The sequence below is a fragment of the Octopus bimaculoides genome, chromosome 10 (assembly GCF_046866305.1).
Source record: "Octopus bimaculoides isolate indiv1 chromosome 10, ASM4686630v1, whole genome shotgun sequence".
NCBI lineage: Eukaryota > Metazoa > Mollusca > Cephalopoda > Octopoda > Octopodidae > Octopus > Octopus bimaculoides.
This window is the reverse complement of record NC_142937.1, coordinates 42530093-42556510: the sequence shown is the minus strand read 5'-3', so window position 1 is coordinate 42556510 and position 26418 is coordinate 42530093. Positions and strand designations below refer to the sequence as shown.

Genomic DNA, 26418 nt, shown 5'->3' with positions numbered 1-26418 from the left:
TCCGATAAGGTGGTAACAATTCAAAGTGAATTACTCCTTTGCAATACCACCATATAGAGAGAAGAACCTATTTCCCATGAAGCTCCCTTCTCGGTTGTGGTTGAGCTTTTTTTCCTTTTACCAAGCCACTGTTTCCGACATTTAACATTTCGATAGATCCAGTTTTCGTCACCAGTCAGAAGTCTATCCAGAAAGGGTGAAATGAGTTCCCGAGAATGGAGAGAAGTGCAAATGTCAACTCAGGATTTGTAGTTGCTTTCGGACAATTCCTGAGGCACCCATTTTCAAAGTTGTTGAAGATGATGATGAACAGTTGTATAGTTTGAATTAAGCCTTATTGCTAATTCTTCAACTGATAACGCAGGATTTTCTTCAAGTAATACCTCAAGGAGCTTATCATCAAACTCAAATGAACGTCCTGTTCGATCTTCATCTTCAAGGCTGAAATCTCCACTTCTGAATTTTTCAAACCATCTTCTGTAAGTTCTTTCATTCAAGCATTCTTTCCCATAAACTGAGTGTATGTTTCGGGTCGCTTCGGATGCAGTTTGCTTTTTTGTACTCATAAAGCATTATGTGTCTCAAATGCTCTTTGGATACTTCCATATTAGAAAGGGTTTTAATCAAAGAAATTTTAATTCTATTATTCTGTAAAATTTAATTAGTTTAAATGTGCACAAATGCATAAAAATAATTTTAAATTACATTAGACATTCTAAAATACTATTAAATTTCATTCAATTTTTTAAAAGGTAAAATCGGACAGAATTTATGGGAGGACCTGATATATTAAGGTACTCTCTCTTGTGTTCTTGTTTGCATACACAGCCTGGATATAATATACACATTACACTGCTGGGATGTAAGGTACACTGGGACATAATATCTAGCTTGCATAAAGTGGGACATCTCGCTTTACTTGACTGGAGAATACTTCAGGCAGAACACCTCTAAGATAGAATGTTTTCAGTTTTTCCACCATTGTTAACCACATCAAAGTAGATCCTCTCCACTGACAATGGATGTTTAAGGGTACATACTACAAAATCACACCATTTTTTTCCAGTTAATGCCATCTGCCCTTGCAATTGATAAAAATAGGAGTGATGCTCTTTCAGCACAACTTTAACAGAACAAAAGAAAGCACTGTCCTTTCTACATTCATATGGGAATAAACATTTCCATTTGTCACTTGATGGACATTTAATTTCAAGCAATCCTGATCCATTTGGAAAGTTAGGTATGTCAACTAATCCATCTGGGCATGCATCAAGATATGTATAGGAGGGATTAATTATCAATCCACAATCCTTCAAACTTGTATTGGGGTGAACTGCTTATATCCTTTTTCTATATAATCGTCGAACAGCAGGCTCATGGCTTATACCACAGCAGGTATGGCTATTTTGAATTTTTTTGTTATACCCCATTACTTGTTTTACAAGGTTGTCCGATGGAATCATGTCTTTACGAACAAAGATATGACCAAAACTAGAACTGGTAATTCGACCCTTCTTTTGTTCTTTCCATGTTCTGTTTTTTTTTTGTCCCCTGGTAATAAGTTCAAATTCAACACACTTTTCCTCACTAATCTTTAAATTATTCAAGAATTTGACGAAGAGTTCCCTGACGAAGAGTTTGGACATAGATGAACTTCAATCAGTCCCAATCATGTAAATCACATAATTCTGCACTCGCACAATACACACAGGTGTGCCAAAAGAAGTTACAAAATGAGTGTGAGAGAAAAGGAGACTGTGTAATAAGATGGGAATGTGATGAGGGGTAAGATTAAAGTGAAGAAAGAAGAGAAGGAAATAGATGGGAGGATGATAAAGGATAAGAAATAGAAAAAAGAAGACAAGATGATGATGAGGATGATGAAGGAGGAGAGGAAGAAGTGAGTGAGTGAGTGGCAGTAGTGGTATAGATTTTATTAAATGTTATTCATCATGTATTTGTGCTTATCTTTAGTATGCTGACAGAGTACTGACGTGATTTTCTTATCACAGTATTCGTTCCAATGGGCCTCTATTCTTTCCTCTATACTCTTGATACTTTAGTTTCTACATTCACCGCCCTACCCCGTACAATTTTAAATGGTGAACTTCATTTCTCGCTTTACATTTGACCATAGGGTTTGTTTGTTTTCTACATAATACAATTCCTGTTTGTACATGCAGCCTTATCAAAGGAGATATGTTCTTACTGGTAACCTAATTCATTTCTTTGCTTTCTCAGTTGCAAATGACTTTGAAAAACCTAGCTGATTGACTAACTGAATAATTAATCAAAAAGTTAATTGGTTAAATAGTTAACCAATTACCAAATAAATAATAAAGAAGTGATATAGAACCAGTGCTTATGTGTAATATTGGCTTATTGGCATACCTGCCATTATATCAACTGGTTAATGTTCCAGCAATGGCTTACTGGCATCAGAATATATGCGTACTCACACGTATATATATATATATATATATATATATATATATATATATATATATATATATATATATATATATATATATATATATATATATATATATATATATATATATATATGTATATGTATATGTACGCATAAGTATGTGTGTGTGTGTGTCTTTCTACCTTGTACTCTTGCTTCGTAATTTTTGTTGTACACGTTTCATGATGACCTGCGCCCACATATGCATATATACAGACGTATAGATGTACGTGTGTACATATACGTATGTAAATATACATATATATATATATATATATATATATATATATATATATATATATATATATATATATATATATATATATATTATTTATATCATTATATGATTGAACGCCACACATCCTCTTCCAAGTAAGTTTATTTCTTAATAATTCTGATGCGCACTCTATACGATCTGTTTACTCTTTCGTTTTTTTCTCTTTCTCTCTCTGATTCTCTTACCCCCTCTTCTCCCACTATTCTATCCTATTACTCTGCAAAATCTCTCCCTCATTCCTTCTCCCTTTCTCAAGTAGCTCTACCTTGGACACGCATCTAGACTATGTGGGCAGAGATAGGAATAGACGGGGATGCAAATGCCTCAAAGACCTGCTCAGACGCTTTCAACTGTCTGACAGGTACCGACTCGACTACCCGAATGCGCCAATGTGGACATGGACAAACCGCATCGGGTCGTCGAGATCGTATCTAGATAGAGTACTGTGTAGGAGAGTAGATAGAGATAGCATAGGGTGTCCACAATTTCACATAGTCAGCTACACGGATCACAAACTTGTGACGTGTACGCTAGACTTAGATAAGACACATAGGCAGGGCCCCGGTTACTGGAAACTAAACGCGTCTTTCCCGTCGAGACAAGTTTTCAGAGACCGGATTAGCACGTTAGTAAAGAGGGCTTTGACGGGAGCCATCATCAATAACAAATGGTGGTTTGCCCTCAAGAGAGCAATAAAAGCAGAAGCGGTTAGGTATAGCAAAGCACTAGCCATAGACAGAGACAGAGTAGAGGGTGAGCTAGTTAAGAAGCTAGAAGAGGCAATTAGAAGTGGCATCGCATCCGACGTTTTGGCGGCGAGGTTGGCCCTAGACCAACACTTCAACGCCAAACACGAAGGGTGCGTTGTCAGGGTTAGGATGCGTGCTCTAAGAAACGAAGGTGTTGGAGCCGCGCGAGAGGCCCGGGTGGCGGAGGCGCAACAGGGCAACAAAGCCACCATTCGGTCTCTGGTGGACGAACAGGGGCGCGAACTGCTCGAGCCAATCAAAATGTGTGAGCCCTTTCAGCGGCACTTTGCTCGATTGTTTGGGACGAGTGGCGCGCGAGAACGCAGGGTGGACTTCAGTGCCTACCTGCACAGCCTGCCACGACTCTCGGCAAGAGAGGCGGAATGCTGCGAAGGTGCAATCACGGCGGCGGAAGTGAGGGACGCGATGGCGGTATGCTCGACGGACAAATCTCCGGGTTTGGATGGTCTGCCCTACGAGCTTTACAACTGTATGCCAGACTTGTTTGGAGACGTCTTGGTGGCGGTGTACTGCAACTGACAGCAAAACGGGAGCATTCCCGATTTTGTGAGTCGAGGAGCCGTAACGCTGCTGAAGAAAGATCCAAACAAGGGGGACGTCAGAGATAACTTTAGGCCCATCACTCTGCTCAATGCAGACTTGAAAATTTTGGCCAAGGTGTTAGCCAAGCGGTTGGCGCTTGTCATCGAGAAACTGATCGGCAAGGCGCAAACGTGCGCCGTGCCGGGCAGGAGTATCCATGACAACCTCCATCTGATGCGCTACATCATAGAGCGGGTAGTTAAGGAACCTGGCATGGGTGGGGCCCTGATCAATTTAAATCAATCGAAAGCTTTCGATAAGGTAGACCATCAATACTTGGAGGCTGTCCTCATAGCGGACGGCTTCGGTCCCATTTTCCGCGGCTGGATGGCTGCCTTGTATAGAGGCATCCGTTCGGTAGTTCGCGTCAATGGGCATCTATCAAGACCCTTCGACATTGCACGTTCGGTCCGTCAGGGATGCCCCCTCTCGTCGCTTCTGTACGTGTTGACTCTCGAGCCACTACTGTGGAAGCTGACGACGCTGAGGGGCATCCCGCGAGAGTTGGGATGCGGGACGAGCGTGTCGGCATACGCGGACGACGTCACCGTCATAGTGTCTAGCCAAAAGCACATCGAGCTTGTCGGCGAGACACTGAGAAACTACGAAGCGGTAACGGGAGCGAAAATCAACCGGGATAAGTCAGTGGACTTGCGGCTCGGCACTTGGAGAAGCAAGCCCATGCCGTCAAGTAGCGCCTCCGTCGTGGGACGTTGGACTGACGGTCCGGTTGAGTTGCTCGGGGTCTGATTTGGTCCAGATCTCCAAACGGAGAAGAACTGGGACGAGATAACGAGAAGGGTGGCCACTCTAACCCGGCAATGGGCCGAGAGGAAGCTTTCCCTGAAAGGTCGGGCGGAGGTGCCGAACACATACATCGCGTCCGTCATCTACTACCGCTTGACCGTCGTTCCTTGTCACGACCCTACCATCACCAAACTGGAGCGCATCCTCTTCCGCTTCTTGTGGAAAGGAAGCGTTCCAATGGTTAGGCGATCTGTTTGCTGCCAACACCCGTTAAAGGGAGGACTGGGCATGCCGTGGTTGATGATACGCAGACACGCGCTGAGACTGCGACATCTCCGGCTCTACGTAGACAGCGGTGAACAGGTGTGGTCACCGTTTGTGCGGCGCGCTTTCCCGCAGCTCGTCTCCATGACCGAACTGCAGTCGTGGATCAAGAAGAGGCCGAGGTAGGGCGAATGGCACCGCGAGTGTCGCGCTGCTCTTCGGCAACTCCAACAACCCGGGTCAACCTTGAGCGACTGCATCACAACTAACGCATTCTATAGTGGATTAGTGGAGGGAAGGTACGACGACGATCTCGGGGTGAACCTGGGCGTCGACGAGGAATACCTGACCCGCCTGTTTAAGACGACCTTCGGACCGGGACCTATGGACAACTTCCAGAGATCCCTGGCCTGGCAGTGCTATCGAGAAGCACTACCCGTTCGGGATAAGCTCTACAGGCATGGCTCGAGAAACACGGGGCCGACCTGTCCGAGATGCCGGCAGAGCGACGAAACCGTTCTGCACGCACTCGTACAGTGTCCCACCATTTCCGAGCTGTGGGCTTATGTCGAACAACTGCTATCGCGTGTGGGGCGAGTCGGTCTATCAGCCGAGTCTATCGTGAATATTGTCGCGCCTCCTTCCTTTAAACGGGAAGGAAGAGCTATTTTCATCGTACTTGTGGCTATGGCGAAGGAATGTGTATGGTGGACGCGTCTGAAAGGTCTAGAGACAAAGACTTTCCTCTCTGGGCAATCTCTCATCAACTTCTTCAAGTATCACCTGAAGAGGAAGGTGAGAGTAGAAAGGGAAGACTTGTCTAGTGAATACTTCAAAAAAAGATGGGTGAATGTAGCAAGGATGGCACGTGTGAACGACGGAGCCATCTTGAGCATAACCCTATGAACTAGAAAAAAAAACCAAGAAAAAAAAAAAAAAAAAGGCAAAAGAGAGTCACTTACTGTTATAGTTCCTTCAATGAGAATATTGACCAAGGTTACCGTGGTCTTTTCCGTAGGCTTTTCTTTCCACGGCTAAACCTAAACTGTCCTCCCCTCTTTTTACACGAGAACATTACTGTGTGATACACGATCCCTATTGATCGGCCTTTTTTTTTTCCGATCACTTTTGATCGACACCACCCTTTTTTTTCTCCTTCCCCCTCCCAAAAAGAAAAGCTCTACATTGTATTTGTCCCATCTTCGTTGAGCCATGTGTGGCTAATAAAAGAAACGTATCTATCTATCTATCTATCTATCTATCTATCTATCTATCTATCTATCTATCTATCTATCTATCTGGACGGACGGTAGACGTGTCGGCTCTGTAAGTTTTGCCTTTTTCATGTTTTAAAAAGTTTGTTTGTAAAATTTATTTTATATACAAAGTTGTATAACAACTTGTAGACTCTCTGGTGCAAGTTTTTTGCGACGGAAATCTGCCCTGTGTGGCACATTTCCAGGATATAAAAACCAATCTCGGCTTTCTAGCCATTTTTTTTTGAGACGATGGCGTCTTGTAGCCATGAAAATTTTTGTGAAACGAACGCTGCAGTCTGCAGTGTTTCGTTCGAAAAAGAATTTCCTAGTCTTCCTTCCTCACAGTTAAAGGAGAGAATGGAGAAAAAGAAAGACTCTGCTGCTACAGCAGTCTTGCCTGCCAACGTAACCAGTGACAACAACAACAACAACAACAACAACAACAACAACAACAGCAGCAGCAGCAGCAGCAGCAGCAGCAGCAGCAGCAGCAGCAGCAGCAACAACAACAACAAGGACACAAATGTCCTTGCTAACAAAACCACTGACCTCACCACTGATACCACCACTACCACCACCACAACGAACTTTGCCGAGGCTTTGAAGCCTAGGAAAAGAATTTTGAATATATCGAAAGAGAAATTACTTGCATGCAAAAGCATGCTAAGTAAAAAGGACGTTACAGTCCATCTTCAAACGCCCGCGGACTTTAAGATAAACATCGAAAAAAAAACTATCATCTACAGAACCATTAATTTAAAGACAAAGACAGTGGAAAAATTCACTCAAGAAAATGTTGAGAGATGCTTGAAGCCGATTTGGTCTTACAAGACTTACATAACGAGAGGTTTGAAATTCGGAACGATAGAAGTAAGACTAGACAGCGAGCAGCGAGCGAAGGACCTCTCCACTAAGTCATTACAGCATGAGAACCTGCTCATGATCCCTACGTACCTTGGTCGTAGGGTTACGAAAATAAAAATTTCGAATGTGCCTCCTGAAATTGAGGAAGAATGGCTAGTATCTGCCATATGTCTAGGCATAGAGGAGGAGATAAACATACTAGAAGCATCTGCCGTTTGCAATCAAAACTGGATTGGCCAGGAATTTCAACTCCTGGTACAAATTGATCCAGCAAACTGGGAAAAAATTCCACATAGAATCCAATTAACTGAGGATTCAATTTTTCATGTTTTCGTCGAAGGCAGAAGGCCAGTTTGCTACGTTTGTAGTAGCAAAACTCACCTTCAAAAAACATGCCCAGTAGCCCAGAAGAAAAGGCAACAACAACGGCAACAATACAAAGAAAAACAACAACAACAACAACAGAAGCAACTACCAAATACCCCCAACAGAAAAACCTTACTACCAACACCACCAGCAACACAAAAAACAACAACAGAAATATCAGCAATAACCACAACAGAAAAGACAACAGAAACTGCAAAAACAGAAGAAAAAAAAGAAAATTCCAAGACTGCCTCTCCCTCCCCCATATCACATACACCACACATAAATAACAAGCAGCCAACATCAATAAAAACAGCAACACAAACATTCACAGAAACACACACAGACGCACAAAATTTGCCGTTACCTCTTTCTGACTCCTCAGATCTCCCATCATCCGATGAAGAGAGTGGGGAGGAGTGGAAACTAGCTACGAAAGGAAAGAGGAAGCGCAGTAAGAAGAAAACAAAACAAAATGCAAACACAAACAAAGCAGGGAGATTCACATCTCCCGAAAATACTACTAACACCAATAGTAATATAAAAAAAACAATGCTAACAGCAATAGACAGTACAAACACAGAGTTGATGAATTACATCAACTCTAAAACAAACATCACAAATAACGATATCAAAACCTACAACCACCCACGTACAACACCGCCAAAACACATTAAAATTATTCATGTAACACCAGCATTACACAACACAATAAAATCCCTCTACCCCAACTCGGTAGGGGGATTCCAGAAATATTTGTGCAAGAAATTGTACAATAGCCTCCTTGGTGAAAAATCCAAGGAGGAAACAAAACTTTCTAACGGTAAGTAACACTTTGTTCTTTTGTTTTGTGCTTTAAAGCAGACGTATAAATAGAATCATGGTGAAGATTGGTTGTGTGAATGTGCGTGGCTTAGGGTCCCCTTGGAAACAAGGGTACCTCTTAAATGACATCAAGTCACACAATTTGGATATCATAGCCATTAGTGAGACCAGACTCCATGAACCGCGGGCCCTAAAGTCCATGTTTGGCGGACAGTTTAACATTTATTTTTCTCCCTGTCTGCCGAGGATGGGCGGTAGTGGCACGGCGGTTCTTTTTCGCAAGAGTCTGGATCTCCAAGTAAATACGATATTTACGGACCCGGAGGGTAGACTGGTTGTCCTAGATGTGGACGGCAGCGATGGAGGCGCTTTTCGGTTGCTGGCAGTTTATGTGCCTCCTTTAACAGGTCGGTCAGACTTCTTTCGACGTCTAGAAGTATTCCTGGGAACGTCTCGTCCCTTACTTTTAGTGGGGGATTGGAATGCTACCTTGGACACGCATCTAGACTACGTGGGGAGTGACAAAACTAGAAGGGGATGCAAAGGCCTCATAGACCTGCTCAGACGCTTCCAGTTGTCTGACAGGTACCGACTCGACCACCCAAATGTGCCAACGTGGACTTGGAGCAACCGCATTGGGTCGTCGAGATCGTATCTAGATAGGATAGTGTGTAGGACAAGAGATAGAGATAGTTTAGGATGTCCACAGTTCCACATCGTCAGCTACACGGATCACAAACTTGTGACGTGTGCGCTAGACTTAGATAAGGCACATAGGCAGGGTCCCGGTTACTGGAAACTAAACGCGTCTTTCCCGTCGAGACAGGTTTTCAGAGACCGGATTAGCACGTTAGTAAAGAGGGCTTTGACGGGAGCCATCGTCAACAACAAATGGTGGTTTGCCCTCAAGAGAGCAGTAAGGGCGGAAGCAATAAGGTATAGCAGGGCACTAGCTGTAGAGAGGAACAGAGTAGAGGGGGAGCTAGTGATAAAGTTAGAAGAGGCATTGCGAAGTGGCATCGCATCCGACGTTTTAGCGGCGAGGTTGGCCCTCGACCAACACTTCAATGCTAAACACGAAGGGTGTGCTGTCAGGGCAAGGATGCGTGCTCTGAGGAATGAAGGTGTTGGAGCCGCACGAGAGGCCCGGGTGGCGGAGGCGCAGCGGGGTAACAGAGCCACCATCCGGTCTCTGGTAGACGAACAGGGGCGCGAATTGCTCGAGCCGAGCAAGATGTGCGAGGCGTTTCAGCGGCATTTTGCCCGACTGTTCGGGAGGAGTGGCGAGCGCGAAGGCAGGGTGGACTTTAGTGCCTACCTGCACAGCTTGCCACGACTCTCGGCAAGAGAGGCGGAGTGCTGCGAAGGGGTCATCACGGCGGAGGAGGTGAGGGACGCGATGGCGGGTTGCTCGACGGACAAATCTCCGGGTTTGGATGGTCTGCCCTACGAGCTTTACAACTGTATGCCAGACTTGTTTGGAGACGTCTTGGCGGTCGTGTACTGCAACTGGCAGCAGAACGGGAGCATTCCCGGTTTTGTGAGCCGAGGAGCGGTAACGCTGCTGAAGAAAGATCCAAACAAGGGGGACGCCATAGATAACTTTAGGCCCATCACTCTGCTCAATGCATACATGAAAATTTTGGCCAAGGTGTTAGCCAAGCGGTTGGCGCTTGTCATCGAGAAACTGGTCGGCACGGAGCAGACGTGCGCCGTGCCGGGCCGGAGCATCCATGACAACCTCCATCTGATGCGCTACATCATAGAGAGGGTAGTTAAGGAACCTGGCATGGGTGGGGCCCTGATCAATTTGGATCAATCGAAAGCTTTCGATAGGGTAGACCATCGATACTTGGAGGGCGTCCTCGAAGCGGCCGGCTTCGGTCCCGTTTTCCGCGGCTGGATTGCTGCCTTGTACACAGGCACCCGTTCGGTTGTTCGTGTCAATGGACGTCTATCGGGACCCTTCGACATTGCACGTTCGGTTCGTCAGGGATGCCCCCTGTCGCCGCTCCTGTACGTATTGACTCTCGAGCCACTACTGCGGAAGCTAGCGACGCTGAGGGGCATCCCGCGAGAACTGGAGTGCGGGACGAGCGTGTCGGCATACGCGGACGACGTCACCGTCATAGCGTCTAGCCACGAGCACATCGAGCTTGTCGGCGAGACGCTGAAAGACTACGAAGCGGTGACGGGAGCGAAAATCAACCGGGATAAGTCGGTGGGTTTGCTGCTCGGCACCTGGAGAAGCAAGCCCATACCGTCCGGCAGCGCCTCAGTAGTGGGACGCTGGACGGACGGTCCGGTCAAGTTGCTCGGAGTCTGGTTCGGTCCGGACCTGCAAACGGAGAAGAACTGGGACGAGATAACGAGTAGGGTGGCCACTCTCTGCCGGCAATGGTCCGAGAGGAAGCTGTCCCTAAAAGGTCGGGCGGAGGTGGCGAACGCGTACATCGCGTCCATCATCGAATACCGCCTGACCGTCGTGCCTTGTCCCGATCGCGCCATCACCGAAATGGAGCGCATCCTCTTCCGCTTTTTGTGGAAAGGAAGCGTTCCGATGGTGAGGCGATCCGTTTGTTGCCAACACCCGCTTAAAGGAGGGCTGGGCATGCCGTGGTTGATGATGCGCAGACATGCGCTAAGACTGCGACATCTCCGGCTCTACGTAGACGACGGTGAGCAGGTGTGGTCGCCGTTTGTGCGACGCGCTTTCCCGCAGCTCGTCTCCATGACCGAGCTGCAGTCGTGGATCAAAAAGAGGCCGAGGAATGGCGTATGGCACCGTGAGTGTCGCGTTGCTCTGCAACAACGTTGCTGTCCTGGGTCGACCTTGAGCGGCTGCATCACAACGAAGTCATTCTATAGGGGATTAGTGGAGGGCAGGTACGACGACGATCTCGGGGCGAACCTGGGCGTCGACGAGGAATACCTGACCCGCCTGTTCAGGACGACTTTCGGGCCGGGACCTATGGACAACTTCCAGAGATCCCTGGCCTGGCAGTGTTACCGAGAGGCGCTACCCGTTCGGGATAAGCTCTATAGACACGGCTCGCGAAATGCGGGGCCGACCTGCCCGAGATGCGGTCAAAGCGATGAAACCGTTCTGCACGCACTCGTGCAGTGTCCAACCATTTCGGAGCTGTGGGCTTATGTCGAACGACTGCTGTCGCGTGTGGGACGAGTCGGTTTATCAACCGAGTCTATCGTCAATATCGTCACGCCTCCTTCCTTTAAACGGGAAGGAAGAGCTGTATTTATCGTACTTGTGGCTATGGCCAAAGAATGCATCTGGTGGACGCGTCTGAAAGGATTAGAGACAAATACTTTCCTCTCTGGTCAATCTCTCATCAACTTTTTCAAGTATCACTTGAAAAGGAAGGTGAGAGTAGAGAGGCAAGTGTTGTCTAGCAAATGTTTCGCAAAAAGATGGATACATGTAGCAAGAATGGCACGTATAAATGACGAAGCCACCTTGACCATGATTCTATAAAACGTTTTAAAATTTTGTAAACAGAGAGTTACTCACGTTTCTTGCTTAAATAAAAGAAATTTTATTTAACAAAGTGTGACGCTAAAGACCGAGGTTACCGTGGTCTTTTCGTAGGTTTTTCTTTCCACGGATAACCTCCCCATTTATTGGGAATTTTTTGTATTATTTCGTATTTTTTGTAAATACCCCAAACGTTTTGCGATGTTTTTTTTTCATCGTTGTCCCCACTTTTGTTTTCTTTCTGCTTTGTTTTCGACCCCCTCGAAAAGAAAAACTCTACATTTGTATTTTGTCCCCTCTGTGTTGAGCCCTGTGTGGCTAATAAAGAAACCTATCTATCTGGACAGACGGTAGACGTGTCGGCTCCGTACGTTTTGCCTTTTTCATGTTTTAAAAAGTTTGTTTGTAAAGTTTATTTTATATAGAAAGTTGTATAATAACTTGTAGACTCTCAGGTGCAAGTTTTTTGCGACGGAAATCTGCCCTGTGTGGCACATTTCCAGGATATAAAAATCAATTTCGGCTTTCTAGCCATTTTTTTTTTGAGACGTTGGCGTCTTGTAGCCATGAACATTTTTGTGAAACGAACGCTGCATTTTGCAGTGTTTCGTTCGAAAAAGAATTTCCTAGTCTTCCTTCCTCACAGTTAAAAGAGAGAATGGAGAAAAAGAAAAACTCTGCTGCTACAGCAGTCTTGCCTGCCACCGTCACCAGTGACAACAACAACAACAACAACAACAGCAGCAGCAGCAGCAGCAGCAGCAGTAGCAGCAGCAGCAACAACAAGGACACAAATGTCCTTACTAACAAAACCACTGTCCTCACCACTGATACCACCACTACCGCCACCACCACCACAACGAACTTTGCCGAGGCTTTGAAGCCTAGGAAAAGAATTTTGAATATATCGAAAGAGAAATTACTTGCATGCAAAAGCATGCTAAGTAAAAAGGACGTTACAGTCCATCTTCAAACGCCCGCGGACTTTAAGATAAACATCGAAAAAAAAACTATCATCTACAGAACCATTAATTTAAAGACAAAGACAGTGGAAAAATTCACCCAAGAAAATGTTGAGAGGTGCTTAAAGCCGATTTGGTCTTACAAAACTTACATAACGAGAGGATTGAAATTCGGAACGATAGAGGTAAGACTAGACAGCGAGCAGCGAACAAAGGACCTCTCCACTAAGTCATTACAACATGAGAACCTGCTCATGATCCCTACGTACCTTGGTCGTAGGGTTACGAAAATAAAAATTTCGAATGTGCCTCCTGAAATTAAGGAAGAATGGCTAGTATCTGCCATATGTCTAGGCATAGAGGAGGAGATAAACGTATTAGAAGCATCTGCCGTTTACAATGAAAACTGGATTGGCCAGGAATTTCAACTCCTGGTACAAATTGACCCAGCAAACTGGGAAAAAAATCCACATAGAATCCAATTAACTGAGGATTCAATTTTTCATGTTTTCGTCGAAGGCAGAAGGCCAGTTTGCTACGTTTGTAGTAGCAAAACTCACCTTCGAAACACATGCCCAGTAGCCCAGAAGAAAAGGCAACAACAACGGCAACAATACCAAGAAAAACAACAACAACAACAACAACAACAACCACAAGAAAACCAAAAGCACAACAAAAAAAAGCATAACTGCCTACACCGCCATATGCACAACTGGTCAAGCAGTTGTACAACGAAATGGAAAAACGCCAGCAGCCAGCAACCCAGCCGAACCAAACAACAACACCACCGGTACCACCAAGAACAGAATCAGCATCATCACCACCACCAACACCAACAACAAAAACCCCACAAGAAGGGAACACGAAAAAGACTCCCACCCCATCCCCAAAAACCAAAACACCACATCCCAACTGTCACGAAACAGCACCAACACGACCACCAACAAAATCAACCCACACAAAAATAGACCCCAACACCCTTCCCCTCCCACCCTCCGATTCCTCCGACATGTCAGATGAAGATGACACAGAGGCTTGGCAAGTGGCCACGAGGGGAAGAAGAAAGAAGGAAAAAAAAAGAACGAAAAAACAAACAAACAAAGCGGGGAGGTTTACTAGCCCCGAAACCAACACATCCACGGAAAACAAAGACACCAACACAAACGCACCAACACAGAACCCCACAACAAGTTTGACAGCGATAAACACAAACAATCCAGACCTAATGAAATTCATTAGGTCAAACACTAACATAACAGAAAATGACACGAAAACAAGCAATCACCCACGCACAACACCACCACAACACATCAAAATCATACACGTAACACGGAGCACATACAATACACTGAACTCTCTCTACCCGGATACAGTAGGGAGATTCCAGAAATATTCATCAAAAAAACTATACAAAAACCTTCTGAGAGAAGGTTGTGAAGCAAAGGGCCTAGAACTTTCGGACAGTAAGTAACTCTCTCGCTCTCCTTTCGTGTGTAAAACACAAATTTTGATAGAATCATGGTGAAGATTGGCTGTCTGAATGTGCGTGGCTTGGGGTCCCCTTGGAAACAAGGGTACCTCTTAAATGACATCAGGTCACACAATTTGGATATCATAGCCATTAGTTAGACCTGACTCCATGAACCGCGGGCCCTAAAGTCCATGTTTGGCGGACAGTTTAACATTTATTTTTCTCCCTGTCTGCCGAGGATGGGCGGTAGTGGCACGGCGGTTCTTTTTCGCAAGAGTCTGGATCTCCAAGTAAAGACGATATTTACGGACCCGGAGGGTAGACTGGTTGTCCTAGATGTGGACGGCAGCGATGGAGGCGCTTTTCGGTTGCTGGCAGTTTATGTGCCTCCTTTAACAGGTCTGTCGGACTTCTTTCGACGTCTAGAAGTATTCCTGGGAACGTCTCGTCCCTTACTTTTAGTGGGGGATTGGAATGCTACCTTGGACACGCATCTAGACTACGTGGGGAGTGACAAAACTAGAAGGGGATGCAAAGGCCTCATAGACCTGCTCAGACGCTTCCAGTTGTCTGACAGGTACCGACTCGACCACCCAAATGTGCCAACGTGGACTTGGAGCAACCGCATTGGGTCGTCGAGATCGTATCTAGATAGGATAGTGTGTAGGACAAGAGATAGAGATAGTTTAGGATGTCCACAGTTCCACATAGTCAGCTACACGGATCACAAACTTGTGACGTGTACGCTAGACTTAGATAAGGCACATAGACAGGGTCCCGGTTACTGGAAACTAAACGCGTCTTTCCCGTCGAGACAGGTTTTCAGAGACCGGATTAGCACGTTAGTAAAGAGGGCTTTGACGGGAGCCATCGTCAACAACAAATAGTGGTTTGCCTTCAAGAGAGCAGTAAGGGCGGAAGCAATAAGGTATAGCAGGGCACTAGCTGTAGAGAGGAACAGAGTAGAGGGGGAGCTAGTGATAAAGTTAGACGAGGCATTGCGAAGTGGCATCGCATCCGACGTTTTAGCGGCGAGGCTGGCCCCCGACCAACACTTCAATGCTAAACACGAAGGGCTTGCTGTCAGGGCAAGGATGCGTGCTCTGAGGAATGAAGGTGTTGGAGCCGCACGAGAGTCCCAGGTGGCGGAGGCGCAGCGGGGTAACAGAGCCACCATCCGGTCTCTGGTAGACGAACAGGGGCGCGAATTGCTCGAGCCGAACAAGATGTGCGAGGCGTTTCAGCGGCATTTTGCCCGACTGTTTGGGAGGAGTGGCGAGCGAGAAGGCAGGGTGGACTTTAGTGCCTACCTGCACAGCTTGCCACGACTCTCGGCAAGAGAGGCGGAGTGCTGCGAAGGGGTCATCATGGCGGAGGAGGTGAGGGACGCGATGGCGGGTTGCTCGACGGACAAATCTCCGGGTTTGGATGGTCTGCCCTACGAGCTTTACAACTGTATGCCAGACTTGTTTGGAGACGTCTTGGCGGCCGTGTACTGCAACTGGAAGAAGAACGGGAGCATTTCCGGTTTTGTGAGCCGAGGAGCGGTAACGCTGCTGAAGAAAGATCCAAACAAGGGGGACGTCAGAGATAACTTTAGGCCCATCACTCTGCTCAATGCAGACTTGAAAATTTTGGCCAAGGTGTTAGCCAAACGGTTGGCGCTTGCCATCGAGAAACTGATCGGCAAGGCGCAAACGTGCGCCGTGCCGGGCAGGAGTATCCATGACAACCTCCATCTGATGCGCTACATCATAGAGCGGGTAGTTAAGGAACCTGGCATGGGTGGGGCCCTGATCAATTTGGATCAATCCAAAGCTTTCGATAGGGTAGACCATCGATACTTGGAGGCCGTCCTCGAAGCGGCCGGCTTCGGTCCCGTTTTCCGCCGCTGGATGGCTGCCTTGTACGCAGGAATCCGTTCGGTTGTTCGCGTCAATGGGCATCTATAGGGACCCTTCGACATTGCACGTTCGGTTCGTCAGGGATGCCCCCTGTCGCCGCTCCTGTACGTATTGACTCTCGAGCCACTACTGCGGAAGCTGGCGTCGCTGAGGGGCATCCCGCGAGAACTGGGGTGCGGGACGAGCGTGTCGGCATACGCGGACGACGTCACCGTCGTAGCGTCTAGCCACTAGCACATCGAGCTTGTCGGCGAGACGCTGAAAGACTACGAAGCGGTGACGGGACCGAAAATCAACCGGGACAAGTCGGTGGGTTTGCGGCTCGGCACCTGGAGAAGCAAGCCCATACCGTCCGGCAGCGCCTCAGTAGTGGGACGCTGGACGGAGGGTCCGGTCAAGTTGCTCGGAGTCTGGTTCGGTCCGGACCGGCAAACGGAGAAGAACTGGAACGAGATAACGAGTAGGGTGGCCACTCCCTGCCGGCAATGCTCCGAGAGGAAGCTGTCCCTAAAAGGTCGGGCGGAGGTGGCGAACTCGTACATAGCGTCCGTCATCGAATACCGCCTGACCGTCGTGCCTTGTCCCGATCGCGCCATCACCGAAATGGAGCGCATCCTCTTCCGCTTTTTGTGGAAAGGAAGCGTTCCGATGGTGAGGCGATCCGTTTGTTGCCAACACCCGCTGAAAGGAGGGCTGGGCATGCCGTGGTTGATGATGCGCAGACATGCGCTGAGACTGCGACATCTCCGGCTCTACGTAGACGACGGTGAGCAGGTGTGGTCGCCGTTTGTGCGACGCGCTTTCCCGCAGCTCGTCTCCATGACCGAGCTGCAGTCGTGGATCAAAAAGAGGCCGAGGAATGGCGTATGGCACCGTGAGTGTCCCGTTGCTCTGCAACAACTTTGCCGTCCCGGGTCGACCTTGAGCGGCTGCATCACAACGAAGTCATTCTATAGGGGAGTAGTGGAGGGCAGGTACGACGACGATCTCGGGGCGAGCCTGGGCGTCGACGAGGAATACCTGACCCGCCTGTTTAAGACGACTTTCGGGCCGGGTCCTATGGACAACTTCCAGAGATCACTGGCCTGGCAGTCCTACCGAGAAGCGCTACCCGTTCGGGATAAGCTCTATAGTCACGGCTCGCGAAATGCGGGGCCGACCTGCCCGAGATGCGGTCAGAGCGACGAAACCGTTCTGCACGCACTCGTGCAGTGTCCAACCATTTCGGAGCTGTGAGCTTATGTCGAACGACTGCTGTCACGTGTGGGACGAGTCGGTTTATCAACCGAGTCTATTGTCAATATCGTCACGCCTCCTTTCTTTAAACGGGAAGGAAGAGCTGTATTTATCGTACTTGTGGTTATGGCGAAAGAATGCATCTGGTGGACGCGTCTGAAAGGATTAGAGACAAACACTTTCCTCTCTGGTCAATCTCTCATCAACTTTTTCAAGTATCACTTGAAAAGGAAGGTGAGAGTAGAGAGGCAAGTGTTGTCTAGCAAATGTTTCGCAAAAAGATGGATACATGTAGCAAGAATGGCACGTATAAATGACGAAGCCACCTTGACCATGATTCTATAAAACGTTTTAAAATTTTGTAAACAGAGAGTTACTTACGTTTCTTGCTTAAATAAAAGAAATTTTATTTAACAAACTGTGACACTAAGGACCGAGGTTACCGTGGTCTTTTCGTAGGTTTTTCTTTCCACGGATAACCTCCCCATTTATTTGGGAATTTTCTGTATTATTTCATATTTTTTGTAAATACCCCAAACGTTCTGCGATGTTCTTTTTCCATCGTTGTCCCCACTTTTTTTTTTTCGCCCCCATCGAAAAGAAAAACTCTACATTTGTATTCTGTCCCTTCTATGTTGAGCCCTGTGTAGCTATTAAAGAAACATATCTTGTTCTCTCTATATTCCTTTTCCTTCTCAAAATTCCTCTCTTCCTCTTCCTACAACTCATCATTCCGCTTCACTTTCAAGTCATCTTTCTCCCGCTCTCTGCCACCACTTCTTACTACTCTCTTACTTTCTCTTTCTCTTTCTCTCTCTCTCTCTCACTCATTCGCTAGCTCTCGTTCTGTCTCCGTTGCCATCTTTCTCTCTCTCTCTCTCCATCTCTCATTCTGTCTCCGTCGACATCATTTTCTCTCTTTTTCTCTCTCTCTCTCTCTCTCTCTCTTTCGCCATCGTCTTTGTTTCTCTTTCGATATTTCTCTTCTACTCTCTTCTCCTCCTTCTTCCCCATCTTTCCCTGTTCTCATTTACGTCTTTCTCTCCCCTCTCTCCTTACACCTTCAACCCGACCTTCCCTACCTGCTCTCTGCTTCACCCAATCATCTCTCTCTTCACATTCACAATCTTTCCTACTTCTCAGTCTCTCCTCTTTCTCTCTTCCTCTTTCCACTCCTCGCTCCCCCCACTCTCTCTCTTTCTTCCACGCAACATTTCTACCTCTTTCTTCCTCTCAACATTTCTCCCTCTCTCCCTACGGTGAGCTTTTATCACCAATAATCATGTAGACGTTTAATAAAGACGTGTTGTTAAACCATCGTTTTCACACCGCTTTCATTCAGTCTGGGGAACAGTTGACCGTTTTGGTAACAAATATGGTTCCTCTCAGACCAACAACAGCCAATCAACATTCTTCTGGCTTTGTCATCCAATCAAATCACAATCATACGATTTATTTACTTCATTCTGTTGTTATAGCTATCATCGTTTGTTTTTGTTTGTATTTCTTTTCCTGCAGGCGAATGCGTATATATATCCCAAGTGGAGACGAAAGGGCGGTAATGACGGCTTGCTGTTACAACGGCCATGATACAGACATATAGACACAAATGCACACAAACACCTTACAGCACACAAACACCTTACAGCACACACACACATAAACGTCAGCTCGACTATATATATACATATATATAAACACATACACAGCTACATACATACATACACACATATACATGCTCGCATACACATTCGCACAAATACAGATATATATCCCTAATTTACTACATTCACACATTTGTTCATATGCATGCATACACACACATACACACATGTATACGGACATACACACACACACACACACTCACATGTATACGGACATATACACACGCACGCACTCACATATATGCATGGGTACATCCACACACAAACACACACACTTGCCTACATACACACTGCGTGCACAGATGCGCATTGTCATGCTCGTACACACACACACACTAATGTAGACACACGCATTTACACCCGACAAATAGATATACTCACGCATACACCTACACATTTACATATAGACACCCCACTTAGATACACCGTCACACACATACACACAATTACGTATACATCCTCATTCTCACACACACACACACACCTATACATCTTCCGCACACATCCACACAAAGTGTAAAGTGACGGTAGAATCGTTTATTTCAGTGATATCGCTTACCGCCATTCTTTATTCATTTATTCCTTTCATTCTCTCATTCTCTTAATCGCTCGCTCATTCATTCAGTCGTTTGTACAAGTGGCTCTACAATGGATTGTCTGCAAGCCATAGTAAAATTAGTGTTTCTACTGTTGGTATTCAAGGGTGCCTTTTAGAGATTTACGGAATAGCGGAATAATAGAAATGGTTTTTGGCTACGTCCAAGGTTTTGGCATTAACTACGACAGTTAATGTTACACCGAGAGAATAAGAATGGATTAGACGTCTCACCTCTCACACTTGTTTACTTAAAGTTATATAATATATTGTTGTTATTGTTACTGCTGGTGTTGTTGTTGCTGTTTCAATTAGCATTTGCGTTCTACCGCTTTCACCGCCATTCTCTTTTTTCATTTGTATATATGTTTCTAACAATCTCTCTCTCTCTCTCTCTGTTTATCTATCTATCTATCTATCTATCTATCTATCTATCTATCTATCTATCTATCTATCTATCTATCTATGCAAATCAATCTCTCCTCTTCTTTTTCTTATTTTCCTATTTTCTACTTGATTTCTCTCTCTCTCTCTCTCTCTCTCTCTCTCTCTCTCTCTCTCTCTCTCTTGCATCTATTTCTGTGTATGCTTCTCTCTTCCCCTCTTTCTTTCTCATCTGCTCTCTTTCTCTATTTACCCGTTGTCTATAACCATCAGTTTGAATTCTTTATACAGGATAGCCATGTCTTGCCAGTTTTCTTTCTTTATTTATTTCTTTCTTTCTTTCTCCTCTATTTCCTTCCTTCCTTTCTTGTATTCTTTAGTGTAGCATAATCTCCGACTTTTCGGAAGATAACTCTATCCTAAACTGTATGTGTATTTGTGTGCGCGTATCTGTATGTGCATGTGTGTGTGTGTGTATATATATATATATATATATATATATATATATATATATATATATATATAGGCTTGTCCTTTGCAACCTCCTCCAGTTGTGCATCGCTAATTTTGCGGGTTCATAAGTGCTGGTGCCACGTAGAAAGCACCGGTACCGGTGATGCGTAAAAGCACCCAATACATTCTGTAAAGTAGTTGGCGTTAGGAAGGGCATCCAACCGTAGAAACAGTCCCAAAACAGACATGGAGCTTGAACAGACCTTCAGCTGGTCAGTTTCTGTCAAACCGTCCAACCCATGCCAGCATGGTAAACGGGCGTTAACTGATGATGATGATGATGATGATGATGATGATATACACATATGTAAGAGCGATCGTAAAAAGAAAAAAATTTGAATACACTAATTAGCATATTCAGTTCTAGTTTCGTGCCTTTACACATCTTTGTTTTTGGATGATGGATAAATGGGAGAAAAGTTACAATCGCAAATACAATTGGCCGACATGTGGTTTCTCCAAAGAATCTCTGGAGTTACGTTACTCGTTAGGATGCGTAGATCTGAGATCATGGAATCTTTCCAAGCCGAGTTACTATTTCTCTTCATTTAGAAATCACAATTCCCGTACTACGGATATCTGATTGGAATATCGCAAGATAAGATCGCCAGAAGGATTCTTCAAGCAGAGCCAACCGGCAGATACTAGAGGTAAACTAAGAGCGATATGTTTGGATTATATCCATAGTGTCAGTTGGTCACGTCTGGAAATCTAGCGACTAAATGTAATGAGCGTTGTTGCTCATAGGAACCTTATGGAGAAGGTGTCTTACGACTCTACTCCCATGACTCTCCTGTCATAGTGGGCAACGCACATACACACACACACACACACACACACACACACACACACACACACACACACACATACAGCACAGCACAGAAGCGTATCAGCAGTAGATGAAAACCGTTCAGCAGCGGCGGTGGGATTGCTAAATCAAGATTTCTCTGTCTGCATATCATAATTAGTAAGTATCCATAAGCAACCGCATGCTTTGACACATTTAGCCTCAACTGATATATTACAGGTTTGTTCAGCAGGCAGGGACTGTAACCAGGGCCACAGTTATCGTCCAATTTGAAGAAGCCAATGCTATAAAAAAAAAAAAACATGAGCAAGGTTTGAATTCTTGAGGAGGAAATACTGGTGATACTGCTCAGTGTGGAGTTTGAATATGATAGACAAACATGGGTTGTGGAAGAAGAAAAGATGAATGTCTCAGAAGTCTGAGAGTGGAGGCTGTATTAAATCAACAAACTTTGAATAGCAAAGGCTATCGTTGAAGTAGTAGATAAAATAGAGAGGAAACAGTGCGTTTGAATGGGTTGGTGAGAGAACTTGCGGCACTTAGCTGAGCGGCCTTTGACTAGATGCGGCCTAAGATGTCTCAGTGAATAAGAAAAGGACTGTCTTTCCATGTGGGAAGAGTTCAGTAGAGAAAATCACACCGGAGCTTTGTAGAAGGTTATCAATTGATCGGGGCTTAATTATTTACCGGTCTTGTGGGGGGGGGGGATAGTCTGAAATCTTGGTGTAGTCTTCGCGAAGTTAAGTATGTGCATTGGTCGGGAGAGATCTGCATTGATGATATCTACGAAATCAAGACAATTCCCTCCACACCTCCGAGGACAATTCCCTCCACCCATAGGACAATTCCCTTCACCCATAGGACAATTCCCTCCACCCATAGGACAATTCCCTCCACACCTCCGAGGACAATTCCCGCCACCCATAGGACAATTCCCTCCACCCATAGGACAATTCCCCACGACGACAACTACCCCCTAGGACAATTACCCTCTCCAATATATTGAGAAGTTTTAACTCATCATCTGTTGTCCTCAGGGGTTATTGTCCTTGGGGGCAGGGGGGTTATTGCCCATGGGAGATAAATGTCCTAGACTCGATATCAAATATTTGGAATGATCGCGCGGCCGATGCTTTTAGTTTTATGTTGCTTATGTTTAAACGGAATAAAGGGTATATTTATTCGAATGTGCTATGATTATGCACGTATGTGTGAGAGAGTGAGCATATATGTGTTGATGTGTGTGTACTGCGTGTGAACGTGTGTGAACATGAATGAGACGCGCTGTAGTGAGATGACAAAATCAGGTAAAGATAAAATAAGAAATGCCGAAAATGTGAACAAATTTCTTATTTTAGAAAATTTCTTAGAAAATCTAGAAGAATCTCAAAAGAAACATCTCAAAACAATCGTTTAAAGAAAATATTTCAAGAAGTTTAAAAAACACTCAATTTTTCTAGAACAATTCAAAAATCTCAAAAAATCTTAAACCTATAAACCTAACAAGTCTCTCCACAAATCACACACCACATGTAGGTTCTATCTATCTATCTATCTATCTATCTATCTATCTATCTACCTACCGACTCACCTCTCTGTTTATCTGACCATTTTTCTTGTACATCAATGAACATTTTGAAACCCCTGCAGCTTTTGAAACACATATTCAGAACTTTTAAAACTTTTAAAACACTTTAAAACTACAAAACTCTGAATCATTTGGAAAGGTTTTTGATTTTGAGATTCTTTAAAGACATTTTGAGTCATTTTTTAAAGATTTTCCGAATTGTAGAAGACTTATGGAAAGATTTTACAACTTCTAAAGAATTTTCTTTAAACGCATTTTGAGATTTTTTGAGATACTTTATAAGGAATTTGCAAAAAGAAAAAAAAAAGCTTCCAGATTTTCACGTTTAACTTTAAACTTTTTAAAAAGTTTATTCAGTTACAGTAGTTCACATACCTCCTTTATCTTCTTACACACACACACACACACACACACACACACACACACATGCAAAGTATGATCTTATACGGCAGATCTCCCTGACATTGGCTTGTCATCGTGGCTGGTATCATTTCCCTTGAAGCGTCTGAACCAGTTTTGTTCCTCAAGTTCATGACACTTCCTGGTCCTCCCACATCATCGATTCCTTTGATGCAGGCCTTGGGTTTGCAGGAAAAAATTTAACTACTTAACACTAACCACACAGATACAATCTGCAAGCGAGACAATAAAAATATGGAAGACTTACTTAAACACACAATGTGAATTTCTTTTCGTTATCGACGTCTAACGAGCTTTGTTTCTATGTTAGAGCCACCCTCTTCTTTACTGGAAGATGTCAAATAAATTAGAATATAAGAAAACATACGAATTTATATATTTGTTACCAAAAAGTTTAGTCAGAGTATCACAAATGCTGAATTTAATCGAAGTGAACCACTTGCTTTCGTCCCCGAAGTTGCTACATTTAACATTATACGAATGTATAAGCCTGATCTCTTCTTCATGTTTTTCATTTAGGATTAAACACAACCAGTTAGTTAAGCAATAATAATAATAATTATGATAATAATAATAATAATAATAATAATAATAATAATAATAATAATAATAAAAATAACAACAACGACAACAACAACAACAATAATAACTAATGTCTAGCACAGTAAATGTTTTAATCTTTTCTGAAATCTAAATAGCAGGTTTAATATACGATTGTTTAAGATAAGGGGTGACGGACCAAAGAACTCTAATACTGTGCTAGCAAGTAGAATTTATACCTTTTAAATCATAGCAAAAATTCATTAGACAAAATATGAGAAAATTATAATTAAATATATCGAAATTCAGTGTAAAGCTAGAATATTTTTGCACACACATACAAACAAAAATGCACTTACGCACATACATTCACGACTAGATGCACATCTATTACACACAGCCTAATACATATACACCGCTACATTGTTCTACGTTCAATATTAACACCTTGATATAATTATTTTAGCTTAGTACCTCGGCTGATTTTTAATGCCTTCACAAACGAATGGCGCTATTTCAATCAAATTATAGAATTAATAATTTCCATGCATATAAATGCTTTTAAAATTAACTGATGTTTTAAATTATGTCACTTTTCAAATTGTGTAATGATATGAAAGGCATGAATCAATATTTTAGATTATTATACACTTAGAAAGCTTCATACACACACACACAAGCACATATACATCATATACATATATGTATATTTATGTATGTGTGTGTATATGGGCGTACGTGTCTGCGTGTGTGTGTATATGTGTTTCTGTGTGTACGTAAATATTTGTGCATGTACATATATGCACGTATGTCTGCGTACATACACACATACACACACACACACACACACGCACACACACACACTCTCTCTGTCTCTCTCAGTCTCTCTCAGTCTCTCTCACACTCTCTCAGTCTCTCTCTCTCTCTCTCTGTTACACTTTGAAAACCAAATACTAATACATACATGCATACAAATATACATGAAAAACATAAAAGTAACCAGAAATATATTGAATGATTTAATTCCTACCTAGGGAAAAGGTGACATCGTGACGTTGATACATTTACCAAATAAATTAGCACCTTAAATAAAGTGAATAGGCTATTAAAAGGAATCGAAAACAGATATGAGCTTAAATTTACCGATACATAATGTATAAAATTTAACATCTCATTCTTTAGTTTATTGACTTCAGACTAGCGTTCGACATGGTTCTTCAAAAGTCTCTGTCGAGCATCAAAAACTTACAGGAACTCTGAACATTGCGTCTCAATATTTAAAAGTATTTATTTTAAGTCTAGTTGCAGTATGAAGAGAGAAAACAAACACATAAGATACTTTTATGTCAGCGATAGAGTTCACGAGAGATGTATCCTGTCACCATTCCACTTTCTACTAATCGTGGATGTCACAAAAATTGCATTTGGAAGCAAGAAATACGAAATCCATGAGCAAGTTCAGAAATAGTTGGCCAGCCTGGATCTTCTCTGATAATGGTCCAATGTTGGTAGAATCCAGAGATAGCAGAAAAGAGACGTCTCGACACCCAGAGGAAGTGGAGAAGAAAACCAGACTGAGAATAAACGCAGAGAAGAGGAAAACTGTAGACATTGGCTAAGGAACACGACCATTATGGTTGAATCAGGCTGTTGAAGACATGAGCCGTTTCACGCTCTTTCGCATTAATGAGAGCAATGATGGAGATACTGAAAACGATGTAAAATGCAGAATCAGAAAGCAGCAGCTTTATTTCAGCGAACGTAAAAATATTTAATCCATGACCACCCTGGACACTAGCAATACCATCGCAATGCTATCACACTAGAAACAAATTCTATAAAACAAACGAAAATTGGGAGAAAACTATGAAAATCATCACAATGTTGCATTTTTGCATTTTACTATTCGATACTCTATCAAACCGCAGTTTCAATGAAAACCATATCAAGGCACTCATTTTAGACGCTTTCTAAATAATAGCATCTATTTGTACCAACAAGAGAACATCTAAGTGATCGCTCGACCTTCAAGGATTAATAGCCAAATATCTCTCAAATCACATTCTACCCTGTTTTGAAAGTGATTTATTGATTATGTCTTCTTAAGCCCTTCGCTCCTTAGGGAACATAAGCGGTCCAAGACTTTTCTCCAATGTTCTCGATTCTGCGCTCTCTTTTCTGCTTCTCTCTTCTCTCACGTCTTCGTTTTGAACTGTCATTGATGCTTCTGTAACTTTGTTGTTTTGCTATGTAGGCCTATTAACCCTAAGCAAATCCATTTTTACCCCTGGGAAGAAATGGCCTATATTACTTTGGACTCTGTCCTTTGCTCTATCCACCATGGGTACGCCTACTTGGGACTTGAACTTCGCTGGCGAAACTCTTAGGGTTATTGAGGCTCATAAGCCACCCCTGA

General features: G+C 44.0%; 1 protein-coding gene across 1 annotated transcript in view; it reads right to left on the bottom strand.

Moving 5' to 3' along the window:
* Window positions 1–950: 950 nt before the first annotated feature.
* LOC149133686 (uncharacterized) overlaps window positions 951–26418 on the bottom strand; it is a 56859-nt gene continuing 31391 nt past the window's right edge. Inside the window, exons 2-4 of the mRNA XM_089358219.1 lie at window positions 7134–7153; window positions 1426–1592; window positions 951–1317 (exon numbers count right to left, since the gene is read on the bottom strand). Coding sequence (XP_089214345.1) covers window positions 951–1317; window positions 1426–1592; window positions 7134–7153 — 554 coding nt within the window. The remainder of the gene's footprint in view (window positions 1318–1425; window positions 1593–7133; window positions 7154–26418) is intronic.